Source organism: Setaria italica, chromosome III (assembly GCF_000263155.2).
Source record: "Setaria italica strain Yugu1 chromosome III, Setaria_italica_v2.0, whole genome shotgun sequence".
NCBI classification, from domain to species: Eukaryota; Viridiplantae; Streptophyta; class Magnoliopsida; order Poales; family Poaceae; genus Setaria; species Setaria italica.
In genome coordinates this window covers 37615211-37639194 of record NC_028452.1, presented here as the reverse complement: position 1 = coordinate 37639194, position 23984 = coordinate 37615211, and the positions used below count along the sequence as shown (strand labels likewise).

General features: G+C 47.4%; 1 protein-coding gene across 1 annotated transcript; it reads left to right on the top strand.

The window, feature by feature from the left end:
- The first annotated feature begins 373 nt into the window (after nt 1-373).
- On the top strand, nt 374-6630 carry LOC101764984 (E3 ubiquitin-protein ligase RGLG2). The gene is made up of 12 exons (XM_004962543.4): nt 374-603; nt 823-1335; nt 2625-2709; nt 2788-2928; nt 3002-3115; nt 3325-3422; nt 3551-3630; nt 4632-4737; nt 4822-4949; nt 5048-5252; nt 6128-6184; nt 6277-6630. Exons 1-12 carry the CDS (start codon nt 589-591, stop codon nt 6355-6357), a joined length of 1623 nt encoding a protein of 540 aa, XP_004962600.1. The 5' UTR covers nt 374-588; the 3' UTR covers nt 6358-6630.
- Nucleotides 6631-23984: the final 17354 nt, after the last annotated feature.

The following is a 23984-nucleotide window of genomic DNA, read 5'->3' as shown; positions in this document are numbered from 1 at the left end:
AGGCACAGATGTACTGTCACACCACCGAAGGACCAAGAGTAGGGTGCCGAAGGACCTCGACCCGATGGCGAACTGAGGTCGAAGAAAGGGAGGGAGAGGAGAAGGTGCACCAGAAAAATGAAGGGGAGTGAAGGGAGTGGTGCGGGAATGGAGCGGTAATCCTAACCTCTTGTGTTTTTATCCTTAGGATGGCGCTCGCCCAAATCTTCCCGTCTTGCATCCCTGTCCCGGGTCAGCGAGGGAAGGAAGATTTTGGTGGAAGGAGGGATGCGGGGTGTGGGAGTGGGCAAGTGAACGGGGGGGTGCGGTCACATGGTGCGAACCATGAGTGCACGCAAGCCCGCTGGCAAGACAAAAGTAGCTGCACCCGAAAGCAACAACCGTCGCTCCCTACTCTTCATTCACGGGCTCACAGATTTGAGTCTCGTCGTCCTCTTCCTCGGCCGCCTCGTCAAGTCCACCGCTCTGACAACGCGTCCCAGCCCCGCACCACCGCCGCCACCACCACCGCCCTCATTCCCAAGTCCCCCAACTCGGCGGTCAGTCCCCCCAATCTGAGCTAACGGCCTCTTCTTCCTCCTCCTCGGCATGAGCGGCTTCTTGGTAAGCATTAGCTAGGCGCTTGGCTCCCTTCATTCCCCAACAGAGCGCTGCAAGACACGGCTCCTGTTCTTGGAAGCTGGGCTCCGACTGGTTCTCGCTCTCTTGGGAGCTGAGCTGAGATGAGCTGAGCTTTGATTTTTCAGTTCTTGCTGCCGGAAGATTTTTTTTGATTTGGCTCTGACTGCGCGCGGTTTTTGCTTCCTGTCGCGGAATCGCTAGGCGGTGGTCGGCAAGATCGGCACCTTCCTGCTGTGGGTGCTCTTCCTTGTCCTGCAGACGGCCACCCGGATTGTCGGCAGCCTCCTCGTTGGACCAGCCGAGCAGCAGGACGACGCGCAGCAAGAGCCGGCGGCGGCGGCGGTAGCGCGGCGCAGGTCGCCGCCAGCCTCGCCGCTCCGCGACCCCTACGAGCCGGCGTCGGCGCCGCTGCAGCAGCTGTGGGACCCGCCGCCGCCTCCGTACCCGCCCTCAGCTCCCGTGGCGGATGAGTACTCCTCGTCCTCGAGCTTCCGGCGGCGGGCGAGCGCGCCGCCGCCGGCTGAGGACGTAGTGGTGTCTTCGAGTGCCTACTCGCGTCCGCCGCCGGCGGCGGCTCATGCGCATTCCGTGTCAGCGCCTCCGCTGAGGGAGACGCGGGCGGTGCCAGCGAGGGCGGCCGCAGCTGGGGGTAAGCGGCCGAGGCTGGAGAGGAAGTACTCCAAGATTGTTGACCAGTACCACTCCTTCGATGAGGTATATGCATGTGTTATGTTTCCTATGGCTCAAATGTTGAATATAGAGGGGATTAGAATTCGAATGTTTGGCTAATTTCAACTGACAAACTATATGATGCTTCAAATGAATATGGATTTGAAACTTAATTCGTTGGTATTGGATGGAAGCTCCGGTTTTGAAGTGGGTTGTAAAATCTGACATGTGTTCTTTTTACTGTTTAATTGATGATAATGACCTTTTATGGTGAAGTCTGGAGGAAGATTCTGATTATTTTAGTAATACCTTATTTGATAAGATAGTTGACACAATCCACGTCTGTAACTTTTCTTTTTACACTGACGGATTACACAAAGAGTGGAATGGGTTGAAGTTCAGAGCTATGCAGAGAAGAAACTTGCAAGCAGGAAATGCTATATTAGGATACGACTATTTAGAGAAAGTATTTGTTTTCAAGTTTCTGGTGGTGCTTGTATTTGAACATACTATAGTATGCAAAAGTTTCAATGGATATTTTCACAAGTATTTCTAAGCACTTTGAGCAATTGAGCTTATAAAATGGACTTATAATGTCTAACCTTAGACATGAATAGTCAGACTTGGATGTTGTGAAAGTCTTAATGATTTTCCATTGTGAAACATGAATTTTCCACTAGTAGGAGGTTATTGCTGTGCTATAATTAACCTTAAGGTGTGCACCATTTTGAGCAATTGATCTGTAGTGCTGCTTTCTTCGTTACGGTCGACACTGGAGAGGATGAGGGTGCCCAATCTTGATGAGAGAAGCTTCTAGGCCCTGAATGCTGTACTGCAACAACAGCACGGTAGAATTTTTCTAGAGGTGTTGAAATCGCGGTGGTAAAATTGTCCAATGTGACACTGTAGCAATGTATTTTGGCAAGCGCAGGAATATTTATGCTCCCTCTAGTCACTAATATTATATTTTTCGGTTGGCTGCGTCTGCCCGATCTGAAAACTTCATTGCAAATTACTTTCATGTGTCGAGTTTGAATAGTTGAAAAATAGTGAGTAAATTGGTCTTGAAAAGTAGTCTCATAGTTGTATAATTTTACTATGTTTCATAGAAACATCACAACAGAAATCTGTAGTCAGCGTTGTGTTTTGGAGACCATATCGATGTGCAATGTAACTGGCCAAGTCCATGCCCATGTGTTCTACTATGTCATCCATTTACAGCACTGTATACATAAGCGATGTGCAGTTGTGCATACAGAGTCATCTTGAACACAGTGAAGCATAGCTCTCTAATTCTCTATAGCTCAAGCTAACATGTTGTACTAAAAATACAGGTTATCGAAGCATTAGCACAAGCTGGTCTTGAGTCTTCCAATTTAATCATAGGAATCGATTTCACAAAGAGTAATGAATGGACAGGTAGTTTGTGTGAATTTATCTGCAAAGAAAGAAAACATTTGTTCTTGAATCTTGATGCCTAACTATTTTCATTTGCAGGAAAGAATTCGTTCAATGGCATGAGCCTGCATCATATTGGTGAAACCCCAAATCCTTATGAACAGGCAATATCCATCATTGGGCAGACCTTATCAGCTTTTGACGAGGATAATTTAATTCCTTGTTATGGTTTTGGAGATGGTAATGTGCTGCTACTTTTACTAGGATATGGCGGAATTATACACGTCTAATAGTTCTGGTTTCAATAATGCAGCATCTACGCATGACCAAGATGTATTTGCTTTCTATCCTGACGAAAGACCATGCAATGGTTTTCAGGAAGCTTTAGCTCGATACAGAGAAATTGTTCCTCACCTTCGCCTTTCTGGTATGAAAAATTCAGTTTAGTTCTTATTATTTGGAAATATTTAATGGTAAATTCATGGATATAATTTGAAATCTGGGAACAGTTGTGTGTAGTCCCTTGGGACCCTCACAGCCTTGATTTGTATTACTTGGATTACTTCTCGCATCAAATTTGGGCTCTTCTGTAATTAGGATTGATTCTCCAACATGCAATTTTTGGCATTTTTCAAGGTCCTACATCATTCGCCCCAATAATTGAAATGGCCACAACCATTGTGGAGCAAAGTGGCGGCCAATACCATGTTTTAGTAATTATCGCTGATGGGCAGGTAGGCCCTGGTCCACTCCCTTTTTTCACTAATATTTCTATTCAAATTTTTTCCTTGTTGTGAACGAGGAAACAAATGAAACAAAATTTTCTATTACTATGTCAGTGTCTGAAGGTATAATTGTACAGGTCACACGAAGTGTAGATACCGAATTTGGTCAGTTAAGTACCCAGGAGCAAATGACAGTTGATGCTATTGTACAAGCCAGGTAATGAAATAATTTATGCCAATGAGCTATGTACCTGGGTTTTATGTTTTGGTAATGCTTGAGAACAGAAGACTAGAATGCATAAGGTAGTGCTTCAGTTGTTATGCCAATGAGAAGGTTACAGAATACATATATTTACATGGAAGTGTTTTATAATTAAATTAACATATTATTGTGATTTCTTAGTCCTGGAGCATCTAACTCTGGTTATGTCTATAGGTTATGATGCTAAAATGCTCCTGACTTGAAAACAAAGAAACAACCTTATCTTTGAAAATAAGCAGCCAAGCCTCTCTTCTTGGAAGCATCAACTTGTAGAAGATGCTACTCTGCAGGCTCACAGATTCAAGAGCGATAAAAGAGCTCCTTTTCTAGCTTGGATAGACTCCTTACGCTAACTAACTCACTTGCTCGGTAGATCTGTTCTAACCTCTTTTCTTTCTTTCTGTTACAGTTTTTCAACACTATTTTAATATATTTAACACAGTAGGGGCCTCCCCTACTGTATTTACCTAAAAAAAATGCTCCTGACTTCCGAGAAACAGTAGTAAATTTTCTTAAGGATTTAATCAGCTTTTTTATGGTGTTAGTCAACATTTCTTGGGGTCACTTATAGGATGTCAAAAATATATGAAGTTGACTATAGATTAATGGGTTTCATCTCTAGCCTACACCAACTTGCTTGATTAAAAGGCATTGTTGTTGTAGAGTTATACCATGTTGGAGTTGTCACAATGCCACAAGAAAGGCGTAATATATTAGATTCCAAGGTTTATAAGGATTAGGAAATTTGATGGAAGGCTGACCTTTCCTTTGCACAAGCAGCACAAAAAACATGATAAATTTATACTATATTTTTTTTCTCGAATGCGCTGGAGCGCTGCATGTCATTGCATTGAAGAAGTGATGAATTTATGATATAGTATTTTATATACCAGAACACTCATAAAATAGCATTGCTTCAACATCTCATATTAGTGTGTTCCTTTCTTTTGTTATAGTGAATTTCCCTTGTCTATAATTCTGGTTGGAGTTGGAGATGGTCCATGGGACATGATGAAGGAATTTGATGACAACATACCGGCTAGGTCTTTTGACAATTTCCAGGTAGGTGCAAGAACTACAGGAGCATTTTTTTTTGGGCTTATTAAGAAAAATAACTAATAGTAATTTTGACACTTGCTCTCATAGTTTGTGAACTTCACTGCGATCATGTCAAAGAAGATAAGTCAAAGCAAAAAGGAAACGGAGTTTGCCCTTTCAGCACTCATGGAAATTCCATTGCAGTACAAGGCAACATTAGAGCTTGGACTTTTAGGGTATGGAGAAACGAAAGCAAGACCATTTACATATACATATTTGTTGCTTGGTCCTTGTTGACCTAATTCATTCTTTTTATCTTTGTTTTTCTAACCAGACGTCGACTTGCAAAATCGCCTGAGCGGGTTCCACTTCCTCCACCCTTCGCAAGTTATAGCACTGTTTCAAGAGCAGCACCATATCGGGCAAATAGCTATCGAAGCGTGCCTTCACGTCCTAGAGAGGAGCCAACTGTAGATTCAACTATCACAGCATCAGTGACATCCCCACCAGCTGTCGAAACTAGAGTTCCAGAACCCCAAGTATGATAAATTCTTCTATCCTTCTACTTTGTAGAATACAATTTGCTAATTGAGAAAAGTGGAAAATGGGCATTCTTACTGGTGAAACATGAGAAAGTGTTTCCATAGTATTTGAATTTTCCAATTAGTTTTATAGAAACTAGAATAATTAACTTGATGAATGATTTTTGTTCAATAATGAAAAATTTGAATCTAGGGTTACAGTGGAGCGCAGCATGAAGAACATAGTGCAAATTATTAGATCAATATGTTTGTCTGGTTAGTAAGTGAGTCAAATAGTTTTGACGAAATTTATGAGTCGGGACTGTTGTTTGTTCAACTAAAAGTAAAATTTAAGGTTCAGCCTCTGATGATGAAGTAAAATGTTTCTGATTCCTTGCTCACCTTTGGAAATGTTAACCTATCATAAAGCACTCTGAACTCATGTCTTACGAGTTGGTTCAATCTTGCATCAACTTTACAAAAGGTGCTATCCCCCTGATGGTCCTTGATGGTTTTAGTTCACACTTCTTTTTTACTTTCCATAAGAAATCTTGGAAACACACAACTCTTGCAGCACTTATGTATTTTCTAGGTTTCGTTCCTCTATAAATTCATTTATGGTTTTATTTTATACATTGTTTTACTTGCTGTATACAAATCTATGGAACATGTAACTCTTCTGTTGCTTATGCACTTCCTATGATTTCATTCTTGGATAAATTTCTCCTATACCACTGGAATTTAACCCATTTTCTTAAGGACTCACATGTTAGTGATATAATGAGTGGTAAGTAAGGGACCATGTAAACTTTCATCTTCAATTATAGCGTGCATACGACTTATTGTGATTTAACTAATATCTGATTACAAATTCTTGGTCTCACTATCTGTAGATGTGCCCAGTTTGCCTTTCCAAACCCCGGGACATGGCATTTGGTTGTGGTCACCAGGTGAAACCTACAACAATACAGTGGACAGGTGTTCTCCTTCATGCATAATTTTTTTACATGGTTTAACTGAATTTTCCTTTCCCTTGGTACAGACATGTTCGGAATGTGGACCACAAGTCGCAGATTGCCCCATCTGTCGAAGGCCCATTGATACGAGAGTAAAATTGTACTAGTCAGGATATAACTGAAGCGCTCTCAATCAGGAAGTAGAATCCAATGAAATAGAATTCTCATTAGACTATTAATGATGTAGGGTGTATTTAATTTAATAAATCAGCTGTATAAAAATGGAGAATAATAGTCCTTTGCTCGTATCCTGTTTCAATTCTGTTTGATTGTAGGTCAGAGTTACCTCCTTTATCTAAAAAAAAATATTGTACGCTGGTGAGCTACATGTTGCAGCTTTTACCATGATGTGCTGCCATTTTATTGTGCAGTTAGGCGTGCGGGCGTGTGGTGCAGTGATTTCTTCTGGGATTCTGGATTTTGGCTGACACTGCCCTTATTGTTCGTTTCCCCTTTGTGCAAGTGAATCTTTGTAGCAAGTAGGTAAAAGTCCAATTATATACTACCCTTAAGTATGAACAAATGTGTGCTGTCATCATAATAAGTAGCCTAACAAGCATCGTAGCTGTGCTGGCTGCTGAGTGTTGGGAACCAGATGCTTGAGAGCTGGTGAGCCTACTGCTGCACGCTCACCGCGGTCTTGGTTGTCTTCCTGCTTGAGTGCTTGTTCGCCGCCGCGCCGATGAGTCGATGACAAGGCGCCGGCCACCGTCTCCACCTTGCACGTACACTACAGCCTGCCTGAACGCCCATCATGGACTGAACGTCGGAGGCCTGGCTATGGCAAGAATGGGCCGAGCAAGAAAAGCCTTGGATCGGTACGTAGGCCCGTGCAACACGGGCAGGCCGTTTCCTCTTTAGCGCCTCCATACCCCATCGTGACCGAACTCTTGGGAATGGCACGAAGGGCAAATTTTGGCTATAGGGTTCATAACCACCAAAATAAAATCACGACCACCATCCAAGTTGAGGAATTCGTCTCCCTTTTGGATTTACATACAAGGACATCCTTCAAACTTCAACATCGTTGCAGATTGGTGGGAAGCAACGACGAAGTTATTCCACATGGATCAGCGTCGCGCCTTCGGTGGAGCTTATGGAAAGAATGCAACCGCAGAATTTGACAATGTACACTCAACAGCGTAGCAAGTGGCTGAGCGAGCTAAATATCATTATGAGCAGTACAGGCAGGCGTTCGAATCAATGAGATATTAGAGTGTTTAGAGAGTCTTTTGTCTTCCATGCCTTCCTCTTGCACGTACGACTTTTGCATAGACCTCATCACCTGAAAGGAAGTTCACTACAAAAACAACAAGAAGCGAAGTTAAGATGCTCCAAAAACACACAGGAAAAAAGATGAAGTAAAGATCAAGACCTGATTATGTAATGTAGAATCTTTCCTCGTAACAAAAATGGATGTGAATCTTCATTTTAATTCAAATCATTAAAATAAATTGACAAAAAGCTAGATATTTTAGTCAGAATCAAGTGTTGAGACCACTACTGGAGTAAAACAATGCATGCCATTCGCGGTGACTTTGAGCACTCATTAATTAATGAAAACAATATTGCATATAGGAACATCTCCAATTTAAGTATAATGCTCAAGTCTTTCAGTACCTGTTGAACATTGGCAGGTCACAGTGCTGACCGAAATGAGCAAGAAAATTTGTCAGTTGACTCAAGGTCGGATCCAAGTGAAGGCGACAAACTTGCAACCCGTTCAGCCAATATAATGGTAACAATCTGTATGATCTTGAAATTAACTTTCTTGCCTACCCGTGCAGTAATTTGACTTAAAACTTTAACGTCTGTATACAAAATGTGTACCATGTCATCTTGGCTGTGCACCATTTTGACTTTGGAATTTTCCCTGTGCCATCTCCAATTTGTGAATAATGACAAAGTAGCACCCTGTACCTTGACAGCATCTGGAAGCAAGACTACCTTTCAATATCAACAAGAAACATATGTGCCTGCAACTCTCTCAGGCAATGGTATTTGAACGAATGGGCATGAGAGTGTGCCTATTTCATTGATAGAGTAGAAGTTTACAGGAAATAGAACAAAAGAAAAACACGGCGTGCCGTGAGAAAAGATAAGGACTACTCTCGCGTTAGGATTAACTCTAGTTCTTTAGCCCCGCCACTAACCATGCTGACGCCTCCTCTTTGATTTTCGCCATAAGCATCATCGGTGAGCTCTCTTGTCTACTGAAAACGCGCCGCGTTCCGTTCCTTCCAAATCTCCCACATGATGAGTAGTGTCAGGCTTCTTAGAGCTTTAGGGGGGAGTCCGGTGTCATAGTTATATTTTTCCACCATTCCAGGGTGTTAGCTAAGGGCCGCCACGCAGTTGGCCTTAGGTTTGGCTGCGCTATCCATAGCGCTGTTAGATCCCAAATTCTCTTTGTCTATCTACACTCAGCTAAGATGTGGTGGTTAGTCTCCATGGTCCATCTGCAGAGGGTGCAAGTGGCGTTGTGCAACCATCTGCTTTTAGCCATTCTATCCGCGGATCACACGTGGTTTTGTGTAATTAGCCACTCAAAGAATTTACATTTTGGTGGCGCCCACGTCTTCCAGATGGAGGAGAGATTTGGTGTTTCGGTGCAGCTTAGAAACTGTGCTTTATATGCCAATGCAGTTGTGTACACTCCTGATTTGGTTAGTTTCCAAATGATAGTGTCCTCGGTTCGTGGCTATAGCTCCGTTTGTCTGACCTTGTTCCATAGCAGGGCGACTGAAGCTAAATGTGAGTTGTAGACATTACCATTGATGTTGAGATCTCGGATCCAATTATTATTATTGATGACGTCGTGAACCGTCCTGTTATTTTTCCTTGAAATGGCAAAGAGGAGTGGCGCGATGTCTTTTGGTCGCTGGCCCTGCAACCAGCCAAAGTTCCAGAAGCTGGTCTTTTTGCCGTTGCCGAGGGTGATGACCGTGCAAGCAGCAAATAGTTGCATATCCGTCTCGTCGCACAGTATTTCCGTATTGGACCAAGGTTTGTCCGGTGATGTCCACTCGTGCCATAGCCACCTCAGGCGGAGAGCTCTGGTGAACTTCTCTAGGTTTGGGATGCTGAGTCCCCCATGCTATTTCGGGAGGCAGCTTCTTGTCCAATTAACTTTGCATTTGCCACCTATTAGTTGTTGATCGCGCGCCCAAAGGAATCATTTATGGAGTTTGTCTAAATCTTCTAGCACCTCATTATTTGCTTTGAGAGCCATTAGGAAGTATACCGGCTGTGAGGAGAGGACTGATTTTGTGAGGTTGACTCTACCTGCATGGGTGATAGCGCACCCTGTCTCTGACCTCTACCGTGCTGAATTTGTGGCAATGGCGAGCCGTTGAGTAGCAGTTTTGATGTTGAAGTGGCTAGGATGGATGTAACCCATTGGCTCCAACGAGTTGGGAAGCCTCTGTGGTGCATAAGGGAGATGAGGTAGTCCCAACGTACTGAGTCAAGGGCTTTGGAGATGTCTAACTTCATTAGTAGAGCTAGTGTCGCATTTCGATGAAAATAGCGAGCGATGTTGCGTACGTATAGGAAGTTGTTGTGAATACTTCTGCCTTTTATGAAGGCGCTCTGGCAGGGCGAGATAATTGCATGCATGTGCAGGGCAAGTCTTAGCGCTAGCACTTTGGTGATGATCTTTGCAAACGTGTGGATGAGGCTGATTGGCCGGTACTCTAGGATGCTTTCTGCCCCTTCTTTTTTTTTTTGGAATTAGAACGATGTTTGCCTTGTTGAGTAGATTTAGGTCGTTGCAGCAGATGTTGTAGAAAGCATTCACTGCTGTCATTATATCTCCTTTAATGATGGTCCAGCATGTTTTGAAGAAAAGCCCCGTGAAGCCATCCGGGCCTGGTGCTCGATCATGCGGAAGCTGTTTAATAGCGTGCAGGATCTCATTTTCATCAAACGGGCAGTCCAAGTCGGATAAGTCTGCTGCAAGGGGATCTAAGTTTACCCACCGCAGGTCTATGTGCGCTGTTTTGGGGTTGTCATTATGTTAGAAATTTGGTCATGAACGATGTCTTGCTTGTCTTGGTGGGAGAGATCCCAACTCGTGTCTGTTCGCAGCCGTTGTATGAAGTTCTTCCTTTTATGCGCATTGACCTTAAGGTGGAAGTATTTTATATTTGCATCCCTCTCTTGAAGGTTTTTGATACGTGATGATTGTCGTTTCCTTGCTCTTTCAATTACCGCCCACCCTAGAATGCGTTTTTTCAGTTTTGCTCTGAGGGCGAATTCTGCATGTGAAAGAGATCTAATGTCTTGCGCAGCATTGAGATGTAGGATTACCACTTCTGCCATCTGAAGTTTTAGTTTCGTGTCCGAGATGATGGAATTGCTCCACTTCCTAAGCACCATGGCTGTTGAGTGCAACTTGTGGTCTAGACGGTGGAACGGCTCTGTATGATTCATGGGTAGGTTCCATGCCTATTACACAGTCTCTTGGAAGCGTGGTAATTTGGTCCAGAAGTTCTCACATTTGAATGGGTGTGGCCTCTGCGGCCTTGAGAGTCTTGCTAGTAGAAGTGGGCAGTGATCGGAGTGGGAAAAGGAAAGGGCGTGTAGCGTGTGATCGTCAAATGCGATGTCCCAGGCTTCGTTGTAGAAGAAGCGGTCTAGGCGTGAAAGTGTTGGCTGACGCCTTTCACTACTCGACGTAAATTTTTGATTTTGAAGGTGTATTTCTTTTAGCCCACAGAAAGCTAGAGTACTGAGGAAGGGACGCATCAGTTGAAGGTTCAATCTTCTGTTATTCTTGTCCGTGGCTTTGTAAATGAGGTTGAAGTCACCAATGATCAGCCATTTTGTGTTGATGTCGGGTTTCTATCCTAGATGGTCCATATATGGTCGTTAATTTGAACTTGGAGCTGCATAGTTTGCCCGACACTGTTGCAGTAATTGAGAAATGCCCAATCTGAATGTCTTTTAGGTCAACAAAATTACCATCCCAAAGAATTAGGATGCCCCCTTGGTGCCTTGCATCGGTTTGTAAGCAAAGTTGGTTATACGGTAGCCACCTAGGAATGAAGCGAGGGCCGCGTCAATTTGATTTAGGTTAGTTTCCTGCAGACAAGCCATGTGACATGGCGTTGCTTTGAGTGTTTCGTGAACAACCAGGCATCTCACGTGCGTGTTAAGGCCTTGCACGTTCCAGCTGATAGTGTCAAAATTGTGTGGCGGAACCGCCAAAATTAACTTGACTAAAATGCATATAAGTCGCCTGACACGCGATTATGCACTTTAAGCAAGTCAACCTGGTCGACCGTCGGATTTCATCCTTACACAGGATCGAGAAGCATCGCTCACACGAAGGTGAGTAGCACAGAGATTACAACATTCCCATCACATTGACTTAGTTCTACAAATTATTACATCAGAGTTTCTAAAATTCAAGAAAATTTGCAAGGTTCGAACAGTCGAATAAAACAAGGGGAAGCTAAACGTCGATACATGATATCATGACGAAGCCGATCATGACATCAAAAATCCCTGCCCTCACCGTCCGAGGAGGGATCCCACTCGACTGTCCAACCCGGAGGGAGCTGGGTAGGCCAAGTGGTGCCAGCAGCCAAACTATTAACATCACCTGAAAAGTTAAGCCACAACAAGACCGACCCGTCGGGTAAACTATTTTACCAAGACCTAGACATGCAAGGCTTTTCTAGCTCTGGGTTTGCTTTGCCAACAACATCTAAAATAGGTCCTTACTTTCCACATTTTAGCTCAAGTTCTATGTTCTTTATCCAGTCTAGATTAGCAACTTATACTATGCAAGCATAGTTTCCAAGCAATTAAAGAACAAACATCAAATTAATATCATCATCATGTTCCATCGTTACTCAGTGCAGAATAGCGATCAAGTAGTCCCAAACTATGAGAAGCAGACGAACCGATTCGAGTTTATTAACCATGCATGGCAAACCTAATCTCACAACATCCACGCACCATGAGGGGTTGCTTCATTTGTCAGCCATCCTCATTGATCCCTTAGGCATGTGTCAGGGCCAACTGCCTTTGGCATGCAATGCTCCATAATCCCGGCCTCTGTCATACTATGACCGCACTTGCATCCACATGATGCACCATGGGAACGACGTTCCAAGGATAGCCGGAGGGTATGCCACGCCCCAGTTCAATCAGGTACTAGGCTTCCCCATTCCATACTAGGTATGAGATTAGTACTTTCAAACACTTGATCACGAACGCCGACACGTTTCGACCTTAGATCAATTTCATTTAGACAGACGGGGCAATCCACCAAGTATCAAACATAAGCCCGACCCTGTCCGTCGTCCTTATAGTTGCAACATAAATAAAACATTCAACTCCTAGCGGCGACGCAGAGGAGAAAGCAGAGGTGCGGTTGCGGGCGGTGGCAAAGGGTGGCGCTATCGGCGAGCGTGACCCTTTTATAGGGCAGCGGTGGCACGGAGGGTCGAGGCGGGGCTCCGGTGGCGGGAGGATATGGCCGGGGAGCGGCGGGTGCGCGGGTGAGGTGGCCATTGGCCAGCGGCGCCATTGGGCTGGGGAGGCGGAGCTCCGGGCGCTCTCCTGCCGCGATTGGCCTCGGGCGGAGCGTGTCGTGTGGCTTTGGTCTGTCGGGCGGGTGAAGCGGAGGGCCACGGCCTGGGTTTGGCGAGCGGGTGGAGGCGCGGGACGTCGATGGTGTGGTGGCTTCTCCAGCGGGCGGGCGACGCGCGGGTTGGACGGAGTAGATGCGCGGTAGGGGGAAGGCACGCGCGCGGCCAGTGGTTGGCCAGCCTGGCGTTCGCCCCGTCCTGTCGTAGGCGCGGGTTGGGCGCCGTGGCTCTCGCCCTGTCGCTGTCTCACCAGGGATAGGGCGCTGGCGAGCTGCCGTGGCCAGCGGCCACGCAGCGCGCGGCGCGCGGGTGAACATGCCCTGGGCACGCGGGCGTCGAGGTCACTTCGGGCAGTAAGCCCGACCGGTTTTGGGAGCTCCTTTCTCTAGATTTTTCAACTAAACTTTCAAAACTCCTTTAAGCAAACTTATTCAAGTCTTGGTGTAGTTCAAACTTGGTTTAAGGTATTTGTTCAGATTTGGAAAGGATTTGGAGATACCTCGAGCCAAAGTTTGCCAAAAATCTGGAAATCCAGACTTAGTCAATTTAGCCGGCGAGGTGGAAATTTAGGGGTTTAGCTATCTTTGACTCGATTTTAGGGGAGCTTCTGAGTTGAATTAGACTTAAGCATTATTGAAGGAGTTGCTCTCAAAACTAAGTACTTCAACTTCTATTTAGGGTTTTTCTTGAGTTTAGTTCAAAAATTTGGAGGAACGCCCTCACCAAGAGGTGCACTCTGAGCAGTTTTCCAGACTGTTGTAGCGCCCAGCGGCTGAGTTGACTGTTTTACCCAACTTTGACCAAGATTTTGAATAGGTTCGGATTCGATTTGGACCTGGGTCAATGTAACAAAGTTGGAACATACTCGAGGGACTACAACTTTTATTAAGGGCCTGACTTGAGTTTAGATATGAAGTTGTAAGATAACAGGTTGCAAAGCTGGAGTAAAACTTGAATTCTAGGATAGGTGGTTTATAGGGTTCTTTAATACTCCGGTTTTGATTCCTGTTTTTGACTTCCTCCCACTCCGAATTAGACAAAGTGCCTTTAACAAAAGTTATTTGAAATTAAAATTTTTACAACTCTTATTAGGGCAAAAATTTAAGTTTGCATATAAAATCTCAAGTTTTATTTCGAACTCCAACAAGAGCTTCTTAGGGTTAAAATGGACAATTCACTTCTTTGCTTAGTGACTAATCACTTGTTTAGATGTGCAAGTACTTAATTTAGGTAGAGTTGTTACAAATTGTCTATATGCATTTAAACTGCCGTAAAGCGCTGCAGGGAATCATGTACCAGTCCTGGTAGTCGGAGCTGGAGCTGGCCGGAGATGTCGCGTATTTAAGTAGACGAGATGTGCCGATGGTGAGACGCATGTTGGGATATCTAGGATCGGCATATGCGGTTAACATTTGATGCGCTGATAAGTGCGTTGTCCGAAGGTCAAAGCAAGCAGGACCTAGTCGATGTCGCGTACAATAAGCCTGAAGGTCGAAGCCAGCAAGGCTGATCCAACAACTTGCCGAAGGTCGCAGCCAGCAGAACGTGGAGGACTAAACGAAAAATAGTACGAGGAATGTCTGGGATACATGGAGAGAGTCCTTCTCCGACGATGCTGAGGTTCCAAAGCTATCATTCTTGAGGGAGGGTGTGCTCGTTCTGGATGTCGTCGATGGCCTGTCCAGTTTGCTGTAGGAGTGCATCGTTTACCCTTTCCGCTCCTTCATCGTCCAGATCAAACAAGGCCATCATTACTGCAATAATGTGGTCCAGCAGCGGCCACTAGTGTGAGTTGATGTAGTCTTGTAGTATCTCCTTGATTGGCCAGAGCTCATTGTCTAAGCCACCCAATTTGTGCCACAGGTTGCGCTGGGTGTGCTCCAGAGCCAGTACAGCCGGCCTCTTGGCCTGCCGCACGCTTCTGCGAACCGAGGACATGTCAAAGGTCCAGCGCGGGTGCGGGTGCTGACGGCATTCCGGCAGCTGCTGAAAGATCACCGGAGCCGGCGCAACGAAGAGGTCGTCGACGGTCTAATCCGCCGGGACAGGCGCAGGAGTTGCCGCGGCCAGCCCCTGTCTAGGAGGCCGTTCCATGCCCGCCTGTCTGCAAGTAGCCGACGTGCGGGTCTGAGGTGGCGAGGTGCCGGATGGCATCGCAGCTTTTTCAGAGACAGCGACCGTCTCTTCCATTGCAGCATCCTGCCCGTCCATCGAAGCACTCTGGCCCTTGCAGCTGCAGCTTGTCCAGCGCGAGCTCGACGTCACGCATCGTTAGAACCCCCTGTAGCGTCGCATGGAGCCTAGCGAAGACGCACTAGAGAGGCACCAGCTCCTCCGTGGGTGCAGACCAAACTTGATTCCCCTCCGAGTGGAGCAGTCTGTCGGCAAGCCCGATTCTATCCGCTAAAGAGCAGGCCTTGGAGATGTAGTCATCAGCCCCGTATGTTCCGATTTCCTGTTGGGTCATTGAGTGCATTGGCGAGGTGAGCATTGTGATATGGCGCACCTAGGACTCAACCATTGCCTGAATGCTGCTCCTGATCACCATAGCTTGGGCACTGAAGAGTGCCTGGACTTGTGCGTTCACCATGTTCTTGAGCTCATCCAGGCGTGGCAAGGCAGGAGCAAAGGCGGCCAGGCTCGCTTTGAAGGGCGCCGGCTTCAGCGTTGTTGCGGCAGGGAGGGGGGTAGCAACAGTCCTTTGCTGCCCCCGCTGAACTCAGCCTCCCAACACCTGGGTGACCGCGTACGGTTGTGGCGCATGATGTCATGGCCGCGGCTGTCATGAAGCTTGGTGTTCTTTTCGCGGCCTTGTCCTGGATGATCATATCCGTCGTCGTCGTTGTTATCCTCACTCTGATGTGGCCAGCAGAAAGGCCTATCATAACATGAGCCTTTGCCTCCCCGCCTTACGTCGCGGTTACATCAGTCACTGTCGTCATGCTTGCCGTTCCTATCATGCTCGCCGCGGCCATGCTCTCGATTGCCACGGCCGCGCTCACAATCTTCTTCCTCGCATTGCACCGGTTCCCGTGGTGACCGGGGTAGCCGTGTGGGCAACTTGTAGCGAGCATCAGAGGGAGCGCCGTCCGGCACCCCATAGCGCCAGGCATGACCCCGGTGCACTGGATTGAAGCTAGAGGGGTTGTTGATGGCACGGTCTAGGTCGCATGTTGCCGCCGTATAGTCCTCTAGCATGCCCATGTGCAGGAAGACTTCATAGCGAACTCCCTGTTGCCAGCGGTCCGGCTGCGATGTGGTGATGGTGATCGTAGAAAACTTGTTTGAAGGCCGGTGAGTGAAGATCAGCCACACACGCTTGGGGATGTTGTTTGGATTCACCATCCAAGCCTAGAGGTCGACGTGCCTGGTGTCGGTTGGCTAGATGAGATCCGTGTTAATTTAATGGAGGGTGCATCGCATGTTGATGATCCTCTCGACGATCTTCGACGTGCACGTGTGTACTGGAATGCCGTTGAGGTAGAGTCGCACCCGGAAGAAAATGCGCAGGCCGAGTGCGTGGCTCAGGCTGCGCCATGGCCGTAGGCATACATCGAAGCTGCGGCCTTGGAAACGCTCGCGGCTGCGAGCTACTGCGCACTGCTTGCTGTTGATGAAGCGGACGAGGAAAGGTTCCGGCCGGTGGACAGTGACGACGACCTCGCCCTATTGAAGCTGCAGCCTGTCCCACAAAAGCTCCTCAATCTCATGGGTACCGGCGCTACGCGGGAGGTGTAAGGCTCAGGGGACCAAAGCTGTCCCCTCCCACTTCCTGGCATCCCGCTTCAGGTCGAACGAATTAGGCACGATGATGGTCTCCTAGTTGGGGCAGGTGTTGGGGTTGCCAATCCCCATCTGGTGAGCGACCCTCGGTGACGTTGGCAGCCGCGATGGCGGTGGAGGCAGTGTCCGCGGTGGCAGAGGTGGCAGTGGATCTTTGTGGCGATGGTGGTGGTGGTGGAGGATGGGGTGAGCAATGGCGGAGGGTGAATGGCGGTGAGGCGACCGGCGGGTTAGGATTGAACGGGTTGGCACCTGGCGTGGATGTGGGGCGTCTCGGTGACTCAGCACAGGCTGGAGGTTGCAGCAGCCGTGACCTGTGCAGGCAAATGGACGAAGATTGAATTGGAGAACCAGGGAGGCCAGGTGCAGCCCGCAGCCGTGCAGGCGTGCAGCGTGCCAAGCGCGTGGGTGGCGGCCGCCCGCCGGCGCTGAACGCCTGGTGCGTCGCCGAGACGCCGATCGCTCGCAAGGGCAGATGAAACAAAACGTCGATGAAAGAACTGCTTTGTCTTCTTCGGTTCGTTATTAACAACAGGTCAAATAAAAGTAACACAAATTCGAGCCATCGGCGTAGTAAGATGAAGAAATGTTTTGTGCCTTCTTGTTCATGGGCTGACGATGGACTGAGCCACAGCACTATTGTTGGGCCAGTGGGGGGCACAAATGGTGAAATTTTGTCACCTGCAAGGGCTGGGCCGAAAGTTGAATGACGGCCTGTGCCCTTGGCCGCAGCGGGCAATCCCATGTGATTTGAGCTCCAAAAGTTTTTTTTAAAACTCACTTATCCACTTTGTCCGCTTAACACCCTAATCAAAATTTAAGCTCACTTTACTCCCTCGAACTACTCCTCCGTATCAAAATATTTGTCACTGTTGACTTTTCCTCATGACGTTTGACCATTCGTCTTATTCAAAAATTTATTGTAAATATACGAAAAGATAAGTCAAGCTTATAATACCTTTAATGGTAAAGTAAGTCACAAACAAAACTAATAATACTTGCATATTTTTTTTTGAATAAGACAAATGGTCAAACGTCATGAGAAAAAATCAATAGCGACAAATATTTCGATACGGGGTAGTATTTCATTTGGCCTAATCTACCCCTAATTAGATTTCTCTTTTTTGTTTCTTCGCCTACGAGTTGAGTTTTAATTTTAGATTTTATCAATTGAAAGATAACATGATACTTTATGTTAGAAAAATATATTAGAATTTTTTCATAATTATTTTCCATATAGTTTTGTATATCTTAGATCAATTTCTACTTCCTAACATATGAAAATAGCCATGAGAAATTCTTAGTATAATTTTTTAACATATGTCCTCGACCTCATTAAGCAAAAGGTACACTAATCCGGTGAATTAGTCTGGATACATATGTCCAATTCGATCGAAGAACACATCGCATTCGGCACGAATCCTACATTCCTTACTACAAAACAGTTCTACCTATCACCCCACGCCGCAGAGGCCGCCTGCGTACCAAGGATTTTTGCCGCGCGCCACCGTCGGTGCCAGCGTGGCCCGCCGACTCCCAGCCACATCACTCGCTAAACCACCTCTATGGCCTGCCCACGGCGGTTTAGACACCAAGGTTCCTCAGCATCGGTGGCGTCATTGTTAGTCCGCCACTGCCGCCCTCGATTCTTCCTCGCCCTCGACCTTTCTTATGTACTGCATCATAGTGTCATGGTCGCCGGTGCTGCTATTGGCCCTGTAGAGGAAGAGGGTGGCCACATAGGTCGCCACATTGTGCCCGCCCGCGGCGGCGTGGGCAAGCTCGTCGAGGCATGGCCGGGGTTTGCAGTTTTCCCTGAATAACTTGGGTCAGGCGAGCAAGGAGGGTGTTGTAGCCATTGCTGTCATTCCACTGCATCTCCATGGCAAACCGGTCTACTGCCATGCGCTGGCCAACGATGTGGTCACCACACACACGGCGCATGGTCGAGGAGGTCGGCTGTAGGCTGCGGAGGTCCTCCATGGGCCGCTCCGAGGTCGCAGCGAGGTGGCCCACAATCTTAATGGCCACCTCGGTAGGAAGCTCTACTAGCAACAACGGGTGTCGCCTCAATGCCATGATTATTGCTGGTGCCGACGTCGCAAGACGCGGAGCGCTAGGGGGGCACCTAAGGGCTCGCGCAGCGGCGTGGATGGAGCTGCGGCGCGTGGACGGCGGTGAGCTGAAGCACTGGAGAGGTGGACCAGTGCGACGTACGGTGATCGAAGGGGGGTGATCAAGGGGGTCGAGCGCGTGGACGTGGAGTTCTTGAAAACCCCTCTTGTCGAAAATGGCGAGGACGATGAGAGGAGGAGTTCTTGAAATCCCCTCTGCGAATTGGAGTGGGAATTGGCGATGATGGCAAGGAGTTCTTAAAAAGCTCTCTTGGAACTGTCGTCGACTGCTGGCCTCTCCACTCACAGTTTAGGCAACACCGTGTCTCGGTGAGCGTGCACGGGAATAGGAACCCTCGTGCCCACGTGAGTATTTTGCTCAAAAAGAATGTGGTTGTGTAGATAGTCGAAAACACTTGAGTAGTGTAGTGGTTGATAGCATCTGCTGCACCGCCTTTGGCCCGTGTTCAAACCTGTGCGACAGCAAAATTTTTGCTCCCTTTTTAGGGCTCATTCGGCAGAACTATTATTCAATGTGGGCCTATTTCTCTTCGTGGGCTGGATCGAGTCTATCCTGGTGGCTCACTCGAATCTGGACCGGCTCCACAACAATTTCATCTTGGGCCTGACTTTGAAACAGGTCGAGGCCTTATTATTTGCGGGCTCCATCATGACACGTGGCCATGATGTGGACACGCCGAATGGGGAAGCAGGCCCCATATCTACACCTAGTTGCCACAACTACCTGCTGGACCCACTGCGTGTACACGTGAACCAACGGGACCCACCCTACGGGACCTGCATGTACACATGGTAGCCACATCAGCCTACTAGCCCACACTCATACACTTGGACGGCCAGGTCCCACCTCCCTAGTGGACCCCGCATTCACATATTGAACCCACAACCCTAACACGTGGACCGTCGGGTCCCAGTCACTACACATGGCTGCCAGGTAGACATGTTGGACCAGTCAACCAGGACCTATAGCTACACGTGTTAGCCATGTCGGCCTGCTGGGCCTGCACTCGTACACGTGGATGATTGGGTCCCACCTCTCTAGTGGACCCCACGTTGACATATTGACCCACAGCCCTGACTCGTGGACCGGCTGGTCCTCGTTGCTACACATGGCAGCCACGTAGACACGCTGGACCCTCTGGCATCACAAGTGGACCTATGGGTACGAACGCTACATGTGGTGGACTGGTTCTATGAAAAATCACTAGCATCACAGATACGAGACATAGGTGGCGCACCGTTTTGTGATGATATAAGATGTTGTTCTATGACGTGCATTTTTTTCCTCATAATTCCATAGCGGTCTAGGGCTCCCACCGATGATCTATGAGGAACCCGAGATTTTCATCATAGATGTGGCATGTTCAATGAAGTTTTAGAACATCACGCGCAAAATGTCATGGAAGCTACTATTTCTAGTAGTGGAGGTTTCTGGAACATTCTAAATCTAATTTTTGTGGAGTGTTGTTCAAAGGAGGTTCAGAGAAGAGATGATAAACAAAAAGAAAGAAAGAAAGAAAGAAGAAAGAAAAGAAAAGGAAAAAGTATAAAGAAGAGAAAAGAAATAAAAGGAAAAGAAAGAGGAGGAGTTTTCACTGTCAAGAAGATCAAGAAAAGTGCAAAAAAGGATGACCTTATTTACGGAATGGTTTTTCATTCCAACCATGTGCAATCCCACAACAAGGACATCGCTTGGGCCTCAATCATTATTTTATTTGCCTTTGCATATGTCCACTATTCTATATCTTCTCATCCTTGAAAACCTCACATTATATGGTTATTCTTATGATCATTGGCTCGGAAGGTAAGCGACCATTAAAGAGTTTTCTTAATTTGATAATATAAGTGTTGATTCTTGCTAAGCCTTGTCCAAGATCCACCATATAATGAGTGACTTTTGAGAGATGAGAGCTTGCAAACTAAATAGGATAGCCACAATTAATGTGAGCGACATGATAGTACCTGGAGGATAATCTTGGTTTTAGTTCTTGTTGCAGGGAGAATGCTTTATGATAGAAGAAAAACCCTCCAAGATGATCTAGAAAGTGAGTGTGATTAAATCTTGAAGTAACTTAGTTCTAATAAAAGTTATGGAGTACTTTTTGCTTTGATAAGTTTTTGAACGTCCATACTTTGATTATCTTTGCTGCTCTGCTCATCTTTTGTTTGAAAGGCTAGGTACTTGACTCGCTTGCTCAGGTTTGGTTCAAGATCATTGTTCAACCTGTTGGAGGAGTTTATAATCTTCTGACTTGCTCGAGGATGAGCAAGAGCTAAGCGTGGGGGGATTATTGACGCTCGTTATTGACACACTTTTAGTGCTATTTAACTAGTGTTTTCATTCATATTCTTATATTACCCGCCACTTGCATATGTGTTGTATTTTGGAGCATATTGTATTTTTGGCAGGAAATATGACATAACCAAGGGGGTTTTCAAAAAGAGCTTAATGGATATTTGGACATGGGTGTGGCGGAACCACCTCTGATTAGCTTGATTAAAACATGGTTAAGTTGCCTAACACGCGACGCTCATGCCTTAGCCAAGTTAACACGAAGTGCCGTCGGATTTCATCCGATTTAACCACTTTAACAGGACCGAGTTAGCAAACTCACACGAAGGTGAGCGGTTCCAGAGAATACAACAAGTCCACTGAGTTAAACAATTTGACCATTTAGTTCAACAACAAAACAAACATCAGAGTTTTACAAGGTTCAAAAGCAGCGGAAAGATAAAACAGCGGAGGCTAGCGCCGGGGGTCGGACGTCCTTGGTGAGGCCAGCCAAGACATCAGTGATCCCTTTCCTCGCCGTCCGAGGAGGGATCCCACTCGACCGTCCAACCCGGAGGGAGTTGGGCCGGCCAAGTGCCAACAGGAGAAGACTCAGGAGTTGCAGCTTCACCTGAAAAGAAAGCCACAACAAGGCTGAGCTACTAAGCTCAACAAGACTTAACCGACCGGGAGTAAAACTACTCCACCACTTCTAGACATGCAAGGCTCTTTGGCTGAGGGGTTTGTTTGCCAAAAGCACTAAGTAGATCCTTATCTTCAAAATTTTAGCTCAGGTTCTAAGTTCATTAACCGGTCTAGGTTGGCAACTTACTCTTAAGCAACAAAGATCCAACCAAAGGGTATATAACATCATCAAGACCATGTTATCATCAGATTCTGTTATTACTCAGTGTAGCATAGCGATCAAGCAGTCTCAAACTGTGAGAGGCAGACGAATCGATTCGAGTTCTTTAACCATGCATGGTGAACCTAACCTCACGACATCCGCGCACCACCGAGGTCGCTTCCTGTGTCGGCCTTCCCCATCAATTCCCTAACCTGTGTCGGGCCCATTTCCTTTGGTGCAAGGTTCCACAGACCCAGCCTCTGCCGTTCTGTGACCACACTTGCCACCACGTGCGCCCGCAGGGGAACTCCGTTCCAAGGACAATGGGGCGACCGCTCACGTCTAGGTTCAATCCGGTACTAGGCTTCCCCATCGCATACTGAGTATGAGGTTAGTACTTTCAAACACTTGATCACGAACACCACCACTGTCGGGCCTTAACAGATTCCGTAGACAGACGGGGCGATCAGCCGACCACCAAAAGAGTTAACAAAAACCCTGCCCCGTCCATTGTCCTTATAGTTGTAACAGAAGAGAAACAACCAACTCCTATAACTCGCGAGTGACAGGAAATCACTCGACTTTTACCGAGTCCTATTTTAAGCATTGCCACTACTCGAAGCCAACAGACTAGTGTTCAGATCAAGGGAACTAAGCCATGCATCTACGGTTGCAAACAACTTCTATACGTAAATGCACAAACATGATGGAGAAGGCATGCGCAAGTTTGGGAAACTGGGGTTCATGCTCCGGGGCTTGCCTTCAAACGAGGAGGAAGGGAACGGGTCTTCTGCTGGGGCGGCTTCGGCTTCTGGAAGCGGTAGCTCGGCTACAGCTCCGTCTTCTGGCGCCGGGTATAGCTCGTAGACGCCGTCAGCGAGAAGCAACTCTACACGAATGCAATGCAGGAGTTAGTGTTTTAGACGGTTAATTCAACAGCAACACTTGCAAGTTAAAGCTCGGATATTGGTAGCAAAGCTACAGAAAAGGTGGGGAAGTGTACTGGGGTTGGTGGAGAGCAAGAAAAAAAAGGTCGGATGGGAAGAAACTTATGATCTGACCCTTAGACTAGAGGAATAGTTGTGCTGGGGGGTCCTCAGACTTAACGCAGAGAAGTCCCCAATTTTTACACATATACCCTTGGGTCAAGGAAAAAGATATAGCCGAGTCCTCGGGCGAGGCGGAAAAGGGTCGGCGAAACAGACAGGATCGGGAGAGATGGAGAAAGGGGTCGGATGAACGGACAGGGTCGGGCGAGGTGGAAAATGGGTTGGGCGGACAGACAGGGTCGGGCGAGGCGGAAAAGGGGTCAGACGAACAGACAGGGTCGGGCGAGGCGGAAAAGGGGTCGGGCGGACAGACAGGGTCGGGCGAGGCGGAAAAGGGGTCGGACGGATAGACAGGGTCATGCGAGGCGGAAAAGAGGTAAGTAACTTACCTTTGGTTTATAGGTGAAGCTTGGGGTCGGGAAGGAGCAGACTGGGGCGGAAGGACTGAAGCACTAAGACTTGGGCAGGCGATGTCCGGCGGTGCTCTGGCGGCGGCGGTGCATCTTGTGGACAACAAGCAAGCTCTAGCACAGCGCGGAGGAGCAAGCGGCTGGGTGGATTGGGAAAGGCGAGCGTTGAGCGGAGAGGAGAGTTCCTCAGGAACTTAGGTGGCAGCTCTCGAGCACAAAACAGAGGAACGGCGGTAAGGCAGCGATGGTGAAGGGAACTCCGGTGGGACTCTGGCATTCCCTTTTATAGCTGCGTGGGGAGAGAGAGAGCTGGAGCAGCACGAAGACCGGGAAGAAAAGGGGGAGTGCGCTGCCATGGTGGCGATTGAGCAATGAGGGGCGGCGGAGCAGGACTTCGAGGATGACACCTTCGGCCATTGGACACCAGAGACAGGGCGGCGCAGGCGCGGTTTTGCCGGTGGTTGTGATTTGGCGGAGGCGGGCGTCATCGTGCGGCGGATCTGATGGGTGTGACAGGGGGAACGGCGCTAGAAGCGAGGTTGCACAGGTGAGAAGACAGGCAGGCTACGGCTGCGCGGGCGAGCGCGAAGCAGTGGTCTGTCGGGGCGCAGCTCTAGCAAGGCGGAAAAAGGAGCT